At 36.9% G+C, this 20281-nt stretch overlaps 2 protein-coding genes across 11 annotated transcripts in view; one reads left to right on the forward strand and one right to left on the reverse strand.

The window, feature by feature from the left end:
- Window positions 1-20281, forward strand: part of swt1 (SWT1 RNA endoribonuclease homolog) — a 42064-nt gene that overhangs the window by 270 nt on the left and 21513 nt on the right. For 2 of the 10 annotated variants that reach the window (XM_079583653.1, XM_079583654.1), the window contains exons 1-15: window positions 7863-8025; window positions 8922-9015; window positions 9232-9296; window positions 9775-10864; window positions 11476-11520; window positions 11595-11724; window positions 11874-11969; window positions 12057-12245; window positions 13327-13420; window positions 13696-13853; window positions 13980-14137; window positions 14329-14467; window positions 15933-16075; window positions 16154-16305; window positions 17226-17369. In XM_079583653.1, coding sequence (XP_079439779.1) covers window positions 8932-9015; window positions 9232-9296; window positions 9775-10864; window positions 11476-11520; window positions 11595-11724; window positions 11874-11969; window positions 12057-12245; window positions 13327-13420; window positions 13696-13853; window positions 13980-14137; window positions 14329-14467; window positions 15933-16075; window positions 16154-16305; window positions 17226-17369 — 2687 coding nt within the window. In that variant the 5' untranslated portion in view covers window positions 7863-8025; window positions 8922-8931. Of the gene's footprint in view, window positions 1-508; window positions 573-7334; window positions 7412-7799; window positions 8026-8921; window positions 9016-9231; window positions 9297-9774; window positions 10865-11475; window positions 11521-11594; window positions 11725-11873; window positions 11970-12056; window positions 12246-13326; window positions 13421-13695; window positions 13854-13979; window positions 14138-14328; window positions 14468-15932; window positions 16076-16153; window positions 16306-17225; window positions 17370-20281 lie in introns of those variants that run through there. The other 8 variants (XM_079583655.1, XM_079583662.1, XM_079583660.1 and 5 more) reach the window with 8 other exon arrangements.
- trmt1l (tRNA methyltransferase 1-like) lies at window positions 498-7888 on the reverse strand. The gene is made up of 16 exons (XM_079583664.1): window positions 7747-7888; window positions 6306-6437; window positions 6147-6209; window positions 5928-6041; window positions 5734-5798; window positions 4763-4919; window positions 4011-4131; window positions 3214-3293; window positions 2822-3065; window positions 2517-2729; window positions 2236-2426; window positions 1969-2047; window positions 1709-1875; window positions 1504-1569; window positions 1214-1343; window positions 498-1112 (listed from the first exon to the last, which is right to left on the reverse strand). The coding sequence occupies exons 1-16, from the start codon at window positions 7805-7807 to the stop codon at window positions 920-922; spliced, it is 2076 nt and encodes a 691-aa protein (XP_079439790.1). The 5' UTR covers window positions 7808-7888; the 3' UTR covers window positions 498-919.

Here is a 20281-nt window from a genome sequence, read left to right on the forward strand (position 1 = left end):
GTGGCTCTAATTTATGACTTCTCACACGTCATTTTCAAGCTGATGAAGCATATCAAATCTGAACACATTCAAGTCTTATTTCACGCCAAACTTAAAAGAAAAATTATTTGTACCATGATTTGTTTTTGCATTGTGACATTTGCATAACAATAAAGCACATTTCTGTAAATTTTAATTGCTGTAAAAAAAGAAAAATTCTTTAGTATACTACACACTAAATAAAAAAGCTCAAAATTTAAGAATGCATTAATAATGAGAATTCTAGGGGGAAATTTGCTTAAATGTTATGAAAATAATTTAATGTGCAATCAAAAAATGTATTAAAATATGCTAAATATTCTGTTGTTTTCAAGGTAAAATGTGGTCCGGACATGTTTTTTTTAATTCACCCAAGCACTTAGTCCATTTTTTCAAATTATAATATTATAATAATATAATTTTTATATTATATTTGAATATAAATTATAATATACACAATTTAAAATGTTTATATATTTATGTTATACAGCACAGCTGTGAAAAGTGAAGTGCACAAGTGAAGTAGACACAAGTGAAATAGAAAATCAGATCAGGTAAGTTAAATATAAACCTTTGACAGAGTCTTTATTAATATTTTTAGAAATTCAAAATTCAAAAACCAAAGAACAAAAGTCAATACTGCATCATCGTCAACACAAACTGATTATTCAAACACTATGAAGCCCTTTAATGGGTCAAAGCCTCAGTGCAATCCACAAAAACATCAACAAATTGAAACAACCCTTTTAATTCAGATGAAAATGTTTCTTATCCAGAACTTATTCAAGTTGTCGTTAAAAATGTCTAAAATAAACAGGAAAACTCATCAATAAAAATAGCCACAGTTGACGTCTGTGCTCTCTCAACTCAATGCATGCTCACACGGGCACATTATCTCAAGTCAGAGAGTTGGACGTCGGTCTGAGCTGGCAGCGTCGCTTTGAGGGGCGGATGAGTAGGTAGGCACGCTGTATTTTGTTAGCACTTCCTTAAACTGTGCCAGGGTGGCGTCGGTCCGCATGCCTGTTGGGTCAAAGTGTGTGCGGCTCACTCTAAACCCGGCCTCCGTGAGATACTGCAGGAACTTATTCAGCCTGAGAGAGGGGAACAGACCTCAGTGTCAGATTCTACATGTATTATATATTGCACATCAATACATGATTGACAGTGTATGGAGAAGTTTGCGCTGACTAACTTAGGCATGTTCATGCCGCGGATGCTGTGCCGATGGATGCTGTAGTAGAATGCTGGATGCTCCAAAGATGTATCTGATTTGACTTTCTTCAGCACATTCCCACAGTCCTCCCCTATGGGCTTTCTTTTCCCTGAACACAAAAAAAGTAAAAGAAAATACACTTTATTGCCTATGCAATCAATCCATTTCAGGTTTTATTCTACAATAAACCCTACTTAATCTGGGATAACCTAGGAACAGTTAAATCCATGAGACCAGCAGGTAAAAGATATTGATAAAGCAACAAATACCTGACTGGTCAGATGTATCCGCCTCTTCAACCTTCTGTAAAGTTTTTATGACCACACCACACTCCACTAGACAAAAATGTGTCAAATTAATTGAAAAATACAAGGCAAAAATCAAGTTATGCTGAAAAAATATCATTCAACGAATAATAACCAGAAGATTACTGAAAAAACAGTGATGGGCAAAAACTTGCACACCCAAACACACCTTGGTTGGAGAAGGCAGAGAATCCCGGGACAGGGAAAGGTTTGAGAGTGGTGCAGTCAGCTTCACAAATGAGCGTCTTCACCAGAGGCTGGATGTCTTCCATATTGTGCTGCACTGTTGCCACCAACATCCGCCTCAGAAATCCAGTGTTAAACAGAGGACCGGCCCTGGTGGATAGAAGGGGTAAAAAAGAAAAAAATGATAGTCATTAATGAAGGAAGTATAAATAAAATAAAAAAGTATGAAGGACATCATCTCACCAAAGTGGTCCAAGCTCTACTGCGGTTTTTCCTGGCATACTCCCATGGCACTGGCAGGGCAGCTGTCTGTACAGGTTTTCTGTATATATACCATAAGCAGGAGCATGTATTTACATTTATGGATTTGGCAGTTATACATTTAATCAGTTCATGCATTTTCTGGGAATCAAACCCATGACCTTGCCATTACTGTTGCCATGCTCGACTATTTTGGCTACAGGGACACTATCAGGATGCAGCTGTTTGTTTGTACAAGCGCTTTCGCACCTTCCACCATGCTTCCTGGCTTGAAGAACACCCTTTCTTCACACCACTGGCAGTGCAACAGCTGCCGCAGTTTCTTAGAGGACTCGTCTGCCTGGGTGGGCCCTCTAAGAACTCGCACCACCACGAGGACAAAGTGCTCAAGAGCTACGGCCAACAGCACTTCAATCCCTTTGTTGCAGCGTGCAGCCGCCCTGAAATGACATGCATTAACAAGACGGTTTACAAACTGTCTAATAAAATAAAGATGTGTATGCTGATTCATTTCAGAAAGACCTGCTCACCTGGCCACTGATGCCAATACCATACGTGCTGCGAGTTCCCTGTAATACTCGGTTCGGACTATCTGGCAACCGTAATGTCGAAGTGTCACATTCAGAGATTTAGAGTAAAGCGAACCGGTGTCTGTCGACGTCACAGAGACGATGCCCAGGTTCCGAACGTTACGAAAAGCAGCGTCCAGATAGTTTACAGTCGTTCCAAATGGGTCAAGGTGTCTGATTTAAAAACAAAAATGCAATAAATTATTATGGGTACAATGTTTTTTTTTTAGTAATTATGACCAACAGTTCATCAGTCTCTCACTCACATGTAGTCAAAGGGTCTCAGGTGCATGATGACATTGGCGTCCATCTTCACCACCTCCACGGAGGCAATGGGCGAGTCTGCATCTCCCGCTCCGTCGTGCTGCCGGCCCGTACGAGTGCCCTCTACTCGGATGTGGTTCAAATGACAATTCTCCTTAATCATCTTCACGCAAGCTTCGCTTAAGTCATTTATAGTAACCTTTACAGAGTTGCGCAGATGCTTTGCCCACTGCAAACCCATGATACCTACAAAAAGGATCAATTTGTTGGAAATGTATGCAAATATATATATATGACCCTTTCATTTTTATCAAATCATTCGTAGCAAAAACTGAGCAGTGCTATTTATTATCATCATGAGATGTTAGCTCTTTCTGTACAGTAAATGTCCTACCAGTCGCTCCAAAGGCATCGAGACATTCAAGTGGATTCCTCTCCTCAGCAAGAACAGCAAGAGAGCAGAACACCAGCTGCCTACAACAATCACATTTTATTGTTATACAATCATCAAATAATCAGCACAATGGGCCTCATTCACCAATATCTTCCTAAGAATTTTCTTAACTTCGTACTTAATACACTTCCTAAGAAAAGTCTACGTCGGATTCATTACATGTTCTTAAACAACAGAATTGTTCGCACCTGTTAGGATTGATGAATCCCACGTAAATTGCAGTGTTAGTGTTTCTTTGTGTACTATGAGTTTTTTTTTTTTTTTTTTTAACAAATGATCAGAAATACATTACAGTAAAATACTATCAGTGTAAACAACTGTAGAATTAAATAAAATAGCAGTAACCAATTATTTGGAGCAAACTGTCATCACTCAAATGTCAGTAAGAGCGCTCTTGAGTGTGTGTGCCTAGATTTTGTTCTTAGCTAACAATATAATTCTTAGCTAAGAACAAATCCAAGATAAGAAAACATTAGTGAATGCCAGAATCTTCGTAAAAAGTGCGTAAGTGGGGTATAAGAACACATTTCTTCGTAAGAACGGTTGGTGAATGAGGCCCAATGTGAGTATGAGGGCATTTTTTTAACTTTATTATAGGGTTTTTCAACAGGGTGTCTGTCCATGACTCATAGGTAGGCCTATTTTATATATTATATTATATATTTATATAAACAGAAATAAAATATTAAGTATATTATTAAGTATATTAAGTATAACTTCAAAATTAATTCTCCAACCTGTTTGTCTTCATCTTGCGGTTGAAGTAGGTGTCTGTCTTCTGGGGTGTGGTGTGGTTGGGCAGGAGCTGGACATTGGTGCCCAGTTCTTTCATAATCTCATAAGCCTGTCCACCTGGGACTGAGAAAGAAAGAGAATCAATCCGGTAAATATTGGTAAAATATTAGGTAAATATTGACTAAATGCAGAGGAATACCATCCTTAAAAAAACGGTAAAAAGGCTGAGGAGCACAACGCTCTTCAGATGCTGCCTACATAAATACCCTAATGAGTGGATTTAATATGCAATTGAATGAATAAATTGCTTAGTGCTGTAGCGAATTAAAGCGTTTTATTTTTTACAACCACCTCCTGTGAGACTTACTTTAAACTAAAAAGCAAAGGCCAAGGCCTGAACATGAACCACAAGGGGATCTTTCATATCACTTCTGAAGAACTTCATCCTGTGAGCGGCTGAGTGCTGAGTGTTAGATTTACCTGTTCTTTCTTAACCTACCTGAAAATTCAAAAGGTTAAAGGCACACGATAAAAGGACATACCACAAAAAAGGGAACTATTATTTTATGAAAATAAAACATCTACATTATTCCACATCAACAAACTGGCATCCGGTTCATGCGGTTCTCTTTTAATGGCTATTGTCTCTGAGACGCCTGTCAGCACAAATGCACAATTATCGGTCATGTCAGTAAAGCACATCAAACGAGGAAGCATATAAAACATTTTAAACACCAATAGAGTAAAGGCTCACCAGGTTGTTCAAAGGGTACATCTGAGCTGCCCGAATAGCTGGCCTCTGTCTCACCCTTGTTGAAGTGGCGTTTGAGATGACTGATCATGTCGGTCTTGCGAGCAATAGTGACAGAGCAAACCACACAGTGGTAGTGAGCCACATGTCTGCTTTGAGTCTGGAGATGAGGGGAACACGTACATAAATGTATTAATTCAAGAGGATTTCATTTCATTTTTGCTGATAAACTGGCACAGATAAAAGCTTTTCGATCTATCTGTACTGTCCAACTACAGGCAAACAGGGCTACGGCTGGATATTTATATTTACGGCTGGGGTCAGCGAGCTATTCTTCTTTTATTCAGCACGGATGCATTACATGAATCAAAAGAGACAGTACAAATATTTATAATGATATCCATTTCAAAATAAATGCTGTTCTTTTGAACTTTCTATTCACCAAAGAGTCTAAAAAAAATATTTCATAGTTCCCACAAAAATATTAAGCAGGACAAATGTTTTCAACATTGAAAACTATAAGAAATGTTTTTTGAGCACCAATTCAGCACATTGAATGAGTTCTGAAGGATCATGCGACGCTGAAGACTGGTGTAATGATGCTAAAAAAAAAAAATCTAATTTGCCATCACAGGAATAAATTACATTTCAACAGTTATTTTAAAATGTAATAATACTTCAGAATATTACTGTTTTACTGTATTTTTGAATGTGGCAATAGTGAGCAATTATTCAATGGTAGTGTGGTATGTTTATCTATCTATCTATCTATCTATCTATCTATCTATCTAGTAATGAGGTTCAATCATTGTAAACGAACAGGTTTCGCAAAGCTAAGAATAATAATTATAAATTCTAAATAAAATTAATCAGCATCTCTATGTTCACTTTAGAATATCAAGGTTTTTTTTGTCAATATAATTACAGCCAAGGGATGTGTATGGGAAGAAACACTTCATAACACGTCATCTTACCTGGTCAGAGCCTAGACTGGACTTGAGTTGTCTGCAAGGCAGATGACAGATGCACATCCTTTGGCCTGCAGGAGAGGAAACAAAGTTCATTTACCCAAGCAAAACTTTCACGCATGAATTAGCTGCTAACCCAAAGCAACAGCTTTCAAATGTGTGTTGGAAAAGAAAATTAGCTGCCAAAGGGAACCATTTACTTTCAAATTCCACGTAAACTTTCCAATGCAAGTTCTGCAGGTGTCGTCTAAGTTTATGACTGTAACAGGCCTTGAATTTCTCTTCTGGACACAATGGACAAGACTTCCTCCCGGCTGTCGAAATCAATGAACAGAGATATTTATTAGCTTCAGATTCAAGTGGTCTGCTGGTGGTTGTAATAAACGGACAGAATAAACAGGTACTTCTGGTTTAAGTACCTCCATTTAAATCCACAAGCATTTCGAGCCCTTCCAGTGTGGTTTGAATAGACACATGTCTCTCTGAAACAGAGACAGATGATTTCAATTCAGTGATTTAACAATGCTGAGAGACTGTCTGAGGAGTGTGATAATCATTATATACTGTTGAATATTTACCTGACACGACAGTGGAGGATGTTTGTCCATTTTTGTCCTCTGTTCTCACTGGAGTAGTAGTTGCTGATTGAGTTGGTATTTGCTCACGCTCCACAGATTCAGCGAGGATCTTACTGGTATCAGTCCCAGTGTCTGTTAATACAAACAAATTCACACTTCAGCAAAATACTGTATATTGAAGCAAACTTAAAGACGAAAGGGTTTTCCTTCATGAAAATATCATTAGTTAAATAAATATTTAATAAATGTAAAATATTATATATTTCGCATTGATGAAAACTACAGTTGCATTCAACTGTTCTTACTGTACAATCGCAATCAATTGAGTGTTTATTCGACTAACAGTCATTTGTATGTCCCGGGGGTTGATTTTTTATTATAACAACTTTTTTTTGTTGTTGTTGTTATATGAATATCACATTAAAATTTCCTTGGTACAATGTCTTAATTTTTTTAAAGCCTTTATATATAGAGAGAGATTGTATTGTTTCGCCCTTGTTCCAGGCCAAGCCTTTTGATGTTAAAATTGGAAAATACATCTGGAAAATAATACACATTAAAAATTTGGATATTTTAAATGGTTACAGAATTAATTTCAGGATAATAATTTTAAGATTCACTGTGTGAACAATTTGGATTGGTTAGATTTGGTCAGATGAGAAAAAAAAAAAAATCATGCTTTGATCAATCATAATTATAAAAAGTAAACATTATGAGTGTTTAAATTATCGCATAAAAGCATTTTTTTTTATAATAATTACAACATATTACATATTTATGTAATTTTTTTTATATCATTATGACTTTTTATCACATAATTATGACAGCCTAGGTAGAATTTTCAACAAAACGAAGTTTGAATGGATTATGTTTAGCTAAACGTAGAGGTTGAGTTTTGCAGAAAAGTCTCAGGACGTATGATAGATTACAGTGCATCGCTCGCATTGCAGACACTGTAATGAAGAAAACTATATATAATTTTTTTACAATACAACAATACTGGAGCGCCCTCATATGTTAACCCATGTACATTTCCATGGAGTAACCAATCCCGCTTTCTGAGGCTGATGTTTCCAAGCAGAACGGCCCTAGTGCGGAGCTCCGCGGTAAGACCATTGCTACATTTATACATTACTGTTATTCACAATGTATGATTTAACTCAGATAATGCATCGATGGATTTAAAGTTTTTGCAACCTAGTGATATGTCAGTTCTTTGTCGTTATGCGCTGAGAATATTTGCGTTTTGAACATTTACATTATTTACACCTAGGTCCTATGGTGGAGCTCCATGAGGAGGCCTATATTTACTTCAGCAGTTTTGAAGTCGTATTAAGGATAAATTGCATGAAATACAACATTTCTAAATGCTGAGTGTTATTTAAGAAACCTGCAAAACAGGGTTGAATAAATGTATAATTATTAATTCAAATGATTTTGCCTTTTATATTGGCGTCCTCCTGGTGAAGTTGCTCAGCGTCCCCTTCCTTGAGCTCCGCCATTTTCCCAAACTAGTAGAATTCGTATCGTACGCATTGAGCGTTGTGGGGCTGCACCAATCGTGTTCCCGTAAACTACGCAAACTAAAAGGGCGGAAGTGAATTAATCAGCGAGGTAAATGTAAGCAAGTGGTGAAGTGAACAGCTCTTATTGCTTGAATAATATTTTACCTTCTGTCATTCGGTGTCCTATTCAACAACATTCCTCCCGCTTGTGATAGGTAAACCTCTTTCTTACTGAAGTTGTACAAAATAAAACAAAAAAGTATAACGTAGACTCTTAAATTTCATGTTTCTCAGTAACTTGATTTTAAGTTGTAGACTAGGAAGGTCCGAAAATATGTGCTGCAATGTTAGTATCCGTTTGACATCCCTGTCACAGTTGTATTTCTGTATGACCTAAAGTTGCCACATATTTACAAGTAGACTAACGAGATTTCACTGGGAGCTTTATGTTCACTTGGTTTACATGGGCAGTTAAGTTATCTGTTTCTCAAGGATGAATAGGATTTTTGTTTGGGATTCGCTGATATGCAGCTCTTGGGAGAAAAACGTTTTCTTTGTAACTTACTTAGTACTGACTAGAAATGCTCTCTAAAGTACTACTTTCTTGTATAAATAGGACTATATAAAAAGTTATACTGTTATTATTGTAGCAGAAATCTATATGCAGCAAACAATAAAATCTAAAGCTAGATCCTTACCTTCCCATGTTTTTTTTTAACTGAATCGTTTTAGTCATTTTGTTATGTGCTTTTATTTATGTAATTTTTCTATTCATTTTTAATAAATTTTTATTTCCGTATTAGTAATTTTTGTAGGTCAACTTAAACTTATTTCATTTAGTTACATTTAGACATCTGATTTTGGTTTACATGTGAAAGTGTTTCTTATAATATTTAAATTACAATTTATTTAAGCTTTATTTTAATAAATAAAATGATTTTTTAAATAACAATAACAACACTGGTGCATTTCAAGCCATGCTGTACTGCTGTCCTCTTAAAAGTAACAAAACACCAAGCTGTGGATTTTTTTTTTTTAATTAGACGCTGTATTTTTAATTTAATGTAAGGCACTGAAATCGTTTACCCCAAAAAAATCTGTTTTTTCGCAGGGTTTTGAGGATGTCTAGCAAGAAATCAAAGAAGAAGAAACACAAAAAGGATGAAAGAATGTCATCAAGCTCTTTACGTGAGGATGAGAAGAAGGTGAGGAATCTGCAACATAATATTGTTGGAATGTGCAGTTTTTAATCGAGTTATGCCTAACATCTGAGTTATTCTCATTTTTTTATTTATAATTTATTTTTTGACATGTTCATTCTCATTCATATTAGCATTAAATTATAAACATTAATTCTTGTTTGTACGTCAATTATCTTGGATAAAAGCATTTGGTAAAAGAGTGAATGTTTTTGGTCATAGGAGAAAGGCACAAAGAGATTCAGCAGCCCAAAGAACAAACATAAACATCATCATCGGTATGTAAGGTGGGTCTCGGGGTGTAAAATATTAATAGAATTAGAATAAATTTTTGAGTGTTTGTACATACTTGTTTTATATAGTTGTACATATTGTGTTTACAATATACTATAATGTATACAACTGACAGTGTGTAAGAAAAACATTCTACCTTCTTTACCTTCTGCAAAGTTTTTTAAATTTATTCAAGGCTCAATGATAGATAAGAATGTGCTAGATCATGAAACCTTTTAAAAATGGATGCAGTTTACGAAATCAGGATACAATAAAAGTTGTTGATAAAATGAGTATTGAGTTTTATCAATGATTACTTGGTCAGAGGATACTACATTTCGCATCTGCATATAGCAAATACGTCATACGTCTCAACTTTTTGAGAACTAAGCAATATATGCATATAGAAATATTTCCTTATATACCATTTCCTCACCAAATTTTTATTGTGAGTTGTTATCTATTCAATACAAACTTTTAATTGATTTACAGTTCTGACAAAGATGAAGCTAAATGGAGGAGGGCTATTGACTCACCATCAGCAAGAGGATTTGATACAAAATTAAAGAAGACCGATGCTGGAGACAGCAAGAGGAAGAAAGAAAGATCCAGAGAAAGCAAAGTAACTGAGAATTCCAGGCCAGTTTTCAAGTCACCTGTCACACATGATAAAGAGCAAGTGAATCTCAAAGGGAAGCGTGAAATGGCAAGCGCCCATGTCTCAGGGAAAAGCTCCAGCAGGCATGCAGGATCAAACCAGCCTTCTTCAAAGGATTTGGAGAAGAAGAGACGGGAGCTAGTCTCGAGGAGATCTGCAACAGAGGATTTCAGGCGGACGCCTGCAAAGGATGATTGCTCCACTGAGAAACTCCAGGAGAAAAAGAGGAAACCCATGAAGAGGACTTTGTCACCAGAACTTCACGCTGAACCCAAACGAAGAGACGTCAATAAGCCAAATGCCAATACAAATACCAAAGTAGCACATGCAGAATGTAATTCTGAAGTTCAAAAAGAAATGTTGGTGGGCAGGATTTCCAAGAAGTTCGACCAAACTGTTGGTGCACAGAGTTCTCGTGGTAAAACTGTGGATGACAACTCCAAAGAAGCTTTGCCAGTAGTGAAACATGTAAATTCTGGATCTAAACTGAAATTGCTAGAGGATATTTCACCCAAGAAGAAGCAAGACCATGTACAGTTTGGTAATGTACCTGGTGAAATCTTAAAAGAAAAAAGGCCATCCTTTGGTGATCCCACAGCTAAAGTCAGTTTCAAGATCCCAATGAAAGCCAGTGCTGTTAAAGTTCGGACAAACACAAATATGTTTAATGTGCATTCTTCAGATGGCAGTACTCAATGTTCCACTCAGCCTTCTCTTCCTGGTTCTACTCTATCTAAACGCAAATATTTTATCGCACAGCAGCTAGAACCAAGGCCTAAAGAGGTTTTGCCTCAAACCTCTCATAAACCCTCTTCTCTTTGCCCATCACGTCCTTCATATGTTTCTCACCAAGTCCAGCAAGTGCACACTGACAAAACAAGAGAGGTCTCGATTCAACGCAATACTTCCTGTAAGGCATTAAATGTAAGTGTCTTGTGTTTGTATTTGTCACAAATCTGTAGTTTAACATAAGGCAGCGACATAACAAAATGTGAAAAACACAGTGTTGAAGAAAATTTTAGACAATATTTAAGAGGAAACAGCAGTGAATTAGGAAATTCCATTAAAATAATATGTACCTGGACCACAAAACCAGTCACATGGAGCAATTTTATGAAATTGAGATGTATAAATAAGAATAAATAAGCTTTCAATTGATGTATGGTTTGTTAGGATAGGACAATATTTGGCCGAGAGACTATTTGAAAATCTGGGATCTGAGGGTGCAAAAAAATCTAAACTGAGAAAATCACCTTTAAAGTTGTCCATTTATGTTCGCAATTATGCTGCATTTACTAAAAAAAAAATTGTTTTATGTATTTACTGCAGGAAATTTACAAAATATCTTCATGGAACATTTCAGGAGGATTTTTGGCATAAAAGAAAAATCTATAATTTTGACCCATACAATGTATTGTTGGCTATTGTCACAAATATACACATGCTACTTGTGACTGGTTTTGTGATCCAGGGTCACATATTATTATTTCCATTGAATTAAACACAACTTCAACAGTTGTTTTGTACCATTTCAGATAACTCCCCAAGAACCTGAAGAGACCTTTGACTGTGACCATGAGGTAGGTTAACAATCTGCCTCTGTTTTCAGAATAAAATCTTGTGTGTTTCTCATTCTGTTTCATTCATTGTTTAGATGCAGCTGGTGGAGGAACTTCATCTGGCACGTTCTGAGAGGAGACTGGAGGTGAACTTGGTGGAGAACTGTGGAGAGCTCACCTGTATGGACATTGACCCCCCAGAAGAGGGTGCTAGCACTATGCTAAGTAAGGTCACCTGTGAAATGTTCAAAATAACTAATTATTACTGGAAAATGACTAAGCAATGTCCTACAGTAGGCACCTTTTGTATTTGAATCTTGGTTTGTTTGATGGATAGTTGTGCTTTGTGTCTGTGTGTGTGTTTACACATGAAGATCAACATAAACAGGCCCTCCTTATAGTCCTGGATACCAATGTGCTGCTCAGCCACCTGGAGTTTGTGAAGAAGATCAGGTCACATGGTCTCAGTGGTAAGGAAGGCACTAGCTTTTAGTACTTTCATACATTTGGAGAATAATGTTGGTACAGCCTTTCACTCTAAGCACCCCTCATCCTAGGACTGGGGTTTCCCACTTTGCTGATCCCATGGGTGGTGCTGCAGGAGTTGGACTATCTGAAGAGTGGTAAACTCTCCAGCAAGGTGGAGGACAAAGCCAGGCCAGCTGTCCACTACATCTACAGCTGCCTGAAAAACCAGGAGCCCAGACTCATGGGCCAGTCAATGCAGCAAGCCTCCCAAGCTGCCGGTGAGTTATTCCTATCCTGAGATGCAAGTGATGTGCCTCTTCTGTAGGTTTACTTTTTAAGACATGTAAAAAGAAGCACACTTTGTCTGTTGGCAATAAAATTAATTTGCAGGTACATTTAAATTTGAATGAAAAATAATTAAATTGAATAATAGAAAATGTAAATGAATACTAATAGAAAAACAAAATCATAATTCCTATAATCAACCTACCATACTATATTAATTATTTGTATCTTTCTAATTTCATCCTGGACATTTAGCAGGTCATGCTAAATAATTGTATAATTACTTTTTTTAGAATAGAAATATAAAAAAATATATAAAAGCACATGACAATATTATAATAATAAAAATGTTTGCTACTTTTTTGAGCTGGACAAATATTACCATTCAGCTGCATTATGCAAACTTTCAAATCTTATATGAGTAATAGAAATGTTGCATTGGCAACAAATTGAAATAAAATAAGTAATATTTGAATATTAACTAAATAACTAAAATTACTCAAATTTAATAAAAATGAAGAAAAAAAAGCTAATTAATTAATTAAAACATTAATTAAATATTAAGAAATTCTGTAATAGTATATAAATAATACTAAAACATTGCATTGTTGAGCACTGACATATATTCATGCTCTAAGAAACCGTTTAGATGTACAATAATTCAATATTAAGATCACATGTACGATTCCAAAGTAGAGATAAAAGCGGTTTAAAACATAAATGGTTTTCTATGGTTGTGTATATTGCAACACATAAGTAACTCAGTACAGCAATAATTGCTATATTACTGTAAACTGTGGTTGAGTCTTACACTGAAAGTATGTACTGTACTGGTTATGGTAAAGTGCATACTTTGTATTAAGCTCTTTGAAAACTCAAGCTCTTCTGTAGTACAAGGGATTATGGGCAGCATTGGCTCTAAAAGCATGCATGGATGCATACTTCAAAAATCCAGTGGAAACATTATGCAATACAGATTCCTTTGGTGTTGTATTTTCAGGCTGCATCACTCCTAACCTGGCATACTACAGTGTATAACATGGATTATATGACTTTGTCTTTTCTCTCTCTCAGGTGGGCCTGGTGTTGTGAACAATGATGACAGAGTGCTGGAGTGCTGTCTGCAGTACCAGGCTCTGTACCCAGAGGGAGCTGTAGTTCTTTGCACGTGAGTACATTCACTCATACCTCTGTTTCACCTCTAGGCATGTCTGCACTACATTAAGAACATTCCCATTTGTTTGATGTCTTGTCATTTGACAGCTAGCTAATTAAATGCAAGGAGGCCATGTGTTTGCTTTATTAATGAACATTATGTGATTAAATGACTATATTTCAGCCATTAGTGTCATCCTGAAGAATGTTCATTTTGAAGGTAGAGGACAATACTTCTTACTGCTTACATTTATATTCTCTCTCTCACTCTCTGGAATCTTTTTGTAGCAATGATAAGAACTTGTGCAGCAAGGCTTTGCTCAGTGGGGTGAAGGCCCTGAGTAAGGCAGACTTGGTGAAAGAGGTGGAGGGAACAAGATCTACAATCCTAAACTACTTTCATGCTCACCCTGCTGTGCCGCCCACAGCTGGACCTGTAGATAAAGGTCTGCTACTGACATTTGCTTTATCAATATCACAGTTTTTGCTTCATTAGTTGTGTTTTTCTTAATGCTTTAGTTACAAAAGCCTTAGTAAAGTCATCTTGTTGCCACCTCCCTATGTGAACGAAGCAGAGAAGGAAGGGCCGCAAAAGAATAGGAGCAGCAATGCAGCGGAGGAGCGACAGTTGAGTGAATGTGTGTCGTTGCTGGAGTCCTGCCTACAAGGGGCGCTCTCTGAGGTGCTTGAGGAGGAGATGAAGGCAGCTTATGGAGACCTGTGGACTGAGGTACCACTGCACTCTCTCTGCGGCCATTGATAGTTCATTTATCTATTAATGTTATATGAAGCTAATATTTAAAGCTGTGTCTCATTCATGTAAATGTATTAGTCTTAGTGCGATTCAGGGCTCAGATCATTTTTTTGACGTTCATCTGCTGGAGCCCCATTCTCTGTGACCTTATCTGTTTGTGAATGCAGATCGTGTACGTGAAGCCTCCGTGGAGTCTGGATGGGCTGCTCAAGTGTTTTAAGAAGCACTGGATCGCTGTCTTCGGAAGCATTATAAAGAGGAGCCTGCTCAGCTCTGTGGAGATGCTGAGTGACTGTCTCTGTTCAGGTATGTACTGTATGTCTCACTACTTTAGTGTCATACTTTGTAACTTCAATTTGGTTACATTTAAATAAAATAATAATATATATTAAAAAATATCTGAATTCTGCTCTACATTAGAATTCCAATGTTTTGCTTTAATTGTATTTCTAAGTTTATAATTATTTTGTGTCTTATAATTGTTCTGTCACATTTTAGAATGTATTCTATTTATTCTCTATTCTATTCCGTTCAAAAGTTTGGGTCTGTATTTTGTCAGTAAGACTTTTATTCAGCAAGGATGCCAAAAAGTTATCAAATGTGACATTAAAGACATTTATAGTGTTACAAAAGATTTTTATTTCAAATAAATGTTGATCTTTTGAATTTTCTATTTATCAAAGGATCCTGCAGAACAACTGCAGAAATAATATTATTTCAACATTGATGATAATAAGAAGAAATGTTTCTTTAGCACCAAATCAGAATATTAGAATGATTTCTGAAGGATCATGTGACACTGAAGGCTGGGAGTAATGATGCTGAAAATTCAGCTTTGCTTTCACAGGAATAAATTACATTTTAAAATATATTAAATTATAAAACTACTAATATTAAAACTAATATTTATTTCACAATATTACTGTTTTACAGTATTTTTGATTTAAAAAATGCAGCCTTGGTGAGCACAAGAGACTTCTTTCAAAAACGTTAAAAACAAATCTTAATCTTAAAAAATCATAATTATGAGTTTAATCGTGCATTAATTAATGTATTATTTATCTTTGTATTGTTGAATCTCAAAATCTCTTGAGTTGTCACCTTGTAATTGCAGTTATTCAAAAATGATGTGAATATAGCAGTGGAATTCCATTCTATTCTGTCACACTTTGTGTAGATGTTATCTCTCTTTTGTTATCTCTGTGACAAAGGACAAAACATATATTTTAGGCCTGCTCTTTTCTATGTCCTTCAGTTGCTCAATATGTCATTAAATGTGTAATTTAAACACCAGTATAATTGGTGTTTGTGTGTATGTACAGTATGTGCATCTCTCGGTTTGTGGTTTTGATCCACACTCGTGCACACTCTCTTCTCATGCAGTGTGTGTAGTTATGAGTTTGACCTCATTCTGCCTATCACTGCAGCAGGAGTATGACTGTGCCTTTCTTCTCTGCTGCCTTTGGCCATGAGCCCAGCCAGACAGAGGGGAGGAAGGGAGTTTGTTCGGTAGTGGAGGGGTGGAAAAGTACCAGGGGCCTCCTGTTCTCACCTAAATGTGATTTACTGCACTTTATGGAGTTGAGGAGTGTCCTTCATTTATTTGGTGACTTTTGTGTTTGTGGGTTAGTGATTTGGCCAGAGGAGATGACCTTTTATAATCAGGACTCCTCCCACTCCCGCTGTGGACACATTTGTGAACCTTTGTTTTCTGCCCTCTTCTGTCTTTGATATTATGATATATATCATATTATGTTGTGTCTGTGTGTAGACAGGTCCATAGAGCACAGATCTGTTCAGAGTGCTGTGAGATTGGCTGCAGAGCTGCTGTCAGCACTGGCTGGCAGATCTCAGTACAACGGTCATGTAGCTCATGCTCTCTCGACCCTTCATATGCTACAGCAAAGACTACAGGTCAGTCTCATTAAGATTGAACAATGGTTCGTTTTTTTCATTCTGATTACTCATAAATTGTGTGTGTGTGTGTGACAGTCTCTGAAAGCTCCAGTAGAGGATGATGACTCTAAAAATGAGGACTCTCTAATGACAGAGATAGAGGAGGATGTTGCTCCACCTCCTCTGACATCTCATCAGGAAGTTTGGGCATTGTTTGAGAGCATCTGGAACAACGTGTGTCAGATAAGGTGAGAGAGACCATGACAAAGAGAGACTTGTATTTATTTCTCAACCTATACTACCATTCAAATGCATTAAATTGATCAAAATTGACAGTAAAGACATAATAATGTTTCAAAATATTTAAATTAGAAATAAATGCTGTTCTTTTGAACTTAAAAAACTAAAAATCAACACAATTATAAAGCAATATAAAACTGTTTTCAACATTGATCATTCGAAAAAATAGTGCTTATAGGCCTTAAATAGCACCAAATCAGCATATTAGAATGATTTCTGAAAGATCATGTGACACTGAAGACTTCAGATTTGCCATTACAGGGATAAATTACATTTAAAAACATTTATTTATTTATATATATATATATATATATATATATATATATATAAACATTTTACCTGTATACATTATAGCTTATGAAAACCTTTTCACAATATTCTAATTTTGAATTTGGGGTTTTCATAAGCTATAAGCCATAATCATCAACATTATAACAAATAAAGGCATGCAATATCTCCCTTTGCATGTAATGAGTCTATATAATATATTAGTTTCACCTTTTAGGTTGAACTACTGAAATAAATGACTTTTTGCACGATATTCAAATTTTTTGAGTTTCACCTGTATGTATGTATGCATGTATGTGTATATATATATAGTTTGTTTTAAATTGTAATAATATTTCAAAACAAAACTTTTTTTTTTAAATCAAATTTAGATTCAAGCCTTTTTTGACTTCTTTCAAAACCATTAGAGAACTAATTCCTGTCAATGTATGTTTTATATTCAATATAGGTTTCATAAATATGCTCTGTTAAAATATTAAACTTTTTAAATGCTGATCAGGTTTTTACACTGTCTACTGAGGCTATACCAACAAAAAACAAAACAGAAACTTTACTGCGTTGCTTGTTTCTCTCTCTTCAGTTCGGCTTTGTTCTCAGCACTCCACTACACTCCAGGAACCACCGAGCCCAGCCTACGATCTACCTCAACCCTGCCTCAGGACGCCCTCTCCTGCCTGCAAAGGCTCTCTACTGCACTGAAACAGCTACTGGAGGCTCTTCAGAGGTACGCACGCACACACGCACGCACACACACACACACACACACACACACACACACACACACACACACACACACACACACACACACACACACACACACACACACACACACACACACACAACTGTAAAGTCTTACCAGGGTCTTTTACCATTCCAGTCATGTGCCTCCCAAAAGAATTTGCTCAGTGTGTGTCCTTAGTCTCCTGAGCATGTAGAGGACAGAGTAGGTGTGTGTCACACGTGAAGAGGGGGAGGGGGAGGGGGAGGGGAGGGGGTGGTCTTTATTCTCATAATCGTCAGTATATACTCTAACCCTCCCCTGATCCAGTGTGAGTGTGTCTGTGTGACTCACTAGAGCCCTGCATTTCAGCCCGAGCCCGACGGGCCCCGACTTATTTACGCCCCTAGGGCCGGGCTTCGGGCCAATTTTCACGTCATAGTTCACACGCGGGCCGGGCCTCGGGCCTGTTTTAGGCTTATCCTTCTTTTTATAGCCTATTTTTGACATGTATTAAAATTAAATATGAGAAGTTGACGATGGAAAAACAAACATAGAAAGACGTTTTAAACCTATCACACTGACATATGACTGACACATGACAGTCTGCTCGCGCTCGCGCTCGCGCACACACACGCACGCACACAGGTTTCCCGGCGGCGCGACCCAAGATTCGCGCGACCGGCTCGCTCTAGTGTCCCCGCCAGCAGCAGAAGTATAGCGAGCATGACTTCAGCGCAGCTGGAATAGTTCAAGAAAAAAGTACGACTGGATTAAAACCTTCCACTGTGGATGCTGTGATTTTTCTTCACGATGCTCTGTAACTGTTCTTAGCCATGTTAGGGGCTGTCTTGTTGGCTTTCGTTTGAAAACGACTTTATTTTCATCAGTCTGTTGGAAACTATTGGAAATAAGAATGGCCATGTTCTGTAGTGAAGACTTGATTTTTGAGGTAAGATAATGTGCATGTTTGTTTTTAATTTAATGCCATTTATTTGATTTGTTTATAGGCTATAGCTCATTTCGTTTGCGGGCGCTGTTGCCACTGTGTGCAGCAGAGTAGTTTGCCTCAGCTTTTAAAAAATGATAATAAACGTTTAAACTATAACTGTCTAGGCCTATGTGTGATATGCGTAAGGTGTTTTATGGATTTTATTGTAGCCAAGTAAAGTGTTGATTTGAGAGGCTAAATGGATCAAACATGTTTAACTCGCTGTCTGCGGTCGTCAATAAAAAAACAAAAATAAACCGAACATTTGTCTAAATTAACTTAATAAAGAAATGAAAAGAAACATAACTAACAAAACGGAACTATTTTAATGGCTGCAAATAGTTAGTTTGCCCTAGACCAGGCTACATGTAGCCTATATAAAAAAAAAAAAAAAAAAAAAAACGGGCTCGGGTCGGACTCGGGCTGATAATTAAGATGAGCTGTCGGACACGGGCCGGGCTAGGGCCTGAGCGTCTCGGGCCAAGGCCGGGCTAGGGCCTAGATTTGAGGCCCGTGCAGGGCTCTATGACTCACTTCCGTTGCTCACTATTTCTTTACAACTCATAGCAGTAGGCAGACGGATTGTACTGTGACATGCCAATTTTTCCTCTAAATTAAGATCTCTGCATCTCGCGTGCAGAGACTGTGGTGCGTGTCATAGCTGTTACACAGAGACAGCTCTTTATGTTGGAGTGTAATAGCAGACATGACTTGCCTCGCTGCCATATTAATCTGCCTGCTCATATCATTCACGGCCTCTTAATGAATATAAATCTCTAATAAATAATAAGGTATCTAATAAATCTAAAATCTGGGAATGTGGCATGCATGAACATCTTATTTTTGGGTTGTCAGAAAGCTCAGTTCTAGTTGTCAAATTAAGTGATTTATTACTTTTACACTATGAATTATTTTGTCTCAGTGCTATAAATGCTGTTCTGTGAGATTTTTGTTCAACACAGAGAGGAGTTGAAGCATACACTTCATTCAGCACTGCAAATGAATGATTTGTCATGTGAAACTTGTGCTGCATTGTCCGTCTAATTGATTATATGCTCCTTTACTCTCACACAAAACACCACGCTTTTGCATCAGTGCATTAAAATAGATTTACACTCCAACTTGTTCATTTTATCCAAGACATTTACTTTAATTATGACAGAGTGTTATTATATAGTTTGCATTTGGAGGAAGATGCGAAAGAAAAGAAATTCCAAACTTAAGTGTGAGTTATTTAATAATGCCTGGGTCATTTAATAATGCCTGGGTCAATGTCCTGCCTAAATGAAGTCAAGCACTTTCAACTTTTTAAGTGTTCTCCTTCCCAGTTACTAAGGCTGGTCCAAATACCATTTTTTGAGCTTCGAAGCTTCGGTAGAAATGAAAATTGAATATTCGAAGCTTCGGAGAGAGGGGGCTGAACATATTCTTATCTCTAATAAAGGCACAAACCACTATATGCCTGTCTGTCCATTTGCATTTTGATTATTTCGAGAACCGTTCATCCAAACGACTTCACAAGGGAGTGCAGTGTCGTATTTGGTGCAATATAGATAGACAGACGAGACGCAACACGTTCAGAATTAATAAACTTTTAATAAACTACAGAACAGCACGAGACACTGCACTAGTGATATAAAACACACACACACACACACACACACACACAGGTCTGTTAACTTAAGCAATATTTTTAATAAGGTAGTCTAATATTTTTCTCACTAACAAATTACTGACAAAGTAGGTTAGAGTTAAATAAAGAAGCGGTGCGCCTCACGCGAGCAGGGTTTATATGCTCCGAGAACGGACACTGCACTAGTGATATAAAACAGACACACACAGGTCTTTTAATTTAAGCAATACTGACAAAGTAGGGTAGATTTAAATAAATAAAAACGAAATTTAAATAAATAAAAATGAAATTTAA

This window comes from Phoxinus phoxinus, assembly GCF_949152265.1.
Source record: "Phoxinus phoxinus genome assembly, chromosome: 16".
NCBI classification, from domain to species: Eukaryota; Metazoa; Chordata; class Actinopteri; order Cypriniformes; family Leuciscidae; genus Phoxinus; species Phoxinus phoxinus.

Bases quoted from the DNA above. Each gene is read 5' to 3' on its own strand.
- trmt1l (XM_079583664.1), bottom strand. From the start codon at position 7,807: ATGGCGGAGCTCAAGGAAGGGGACGCTGAGCAACTTCACCAGGAGGAC. The intron at 6,042-6,146 runs GTACTTAAACCA...TGATTTCGACAG, and splicing joins GCTTGTGGATTTAAATGGAG to CCGGGAGGAAGTCTTGTCCA. The intron at 1,570-1,708 runs GTGTGTTTGGGT...ATTTTTGTCTAG, and splicing joins CTCTGCCTTCTCCAACCAAG to TGGAGTGTGGTGTGGTCATA.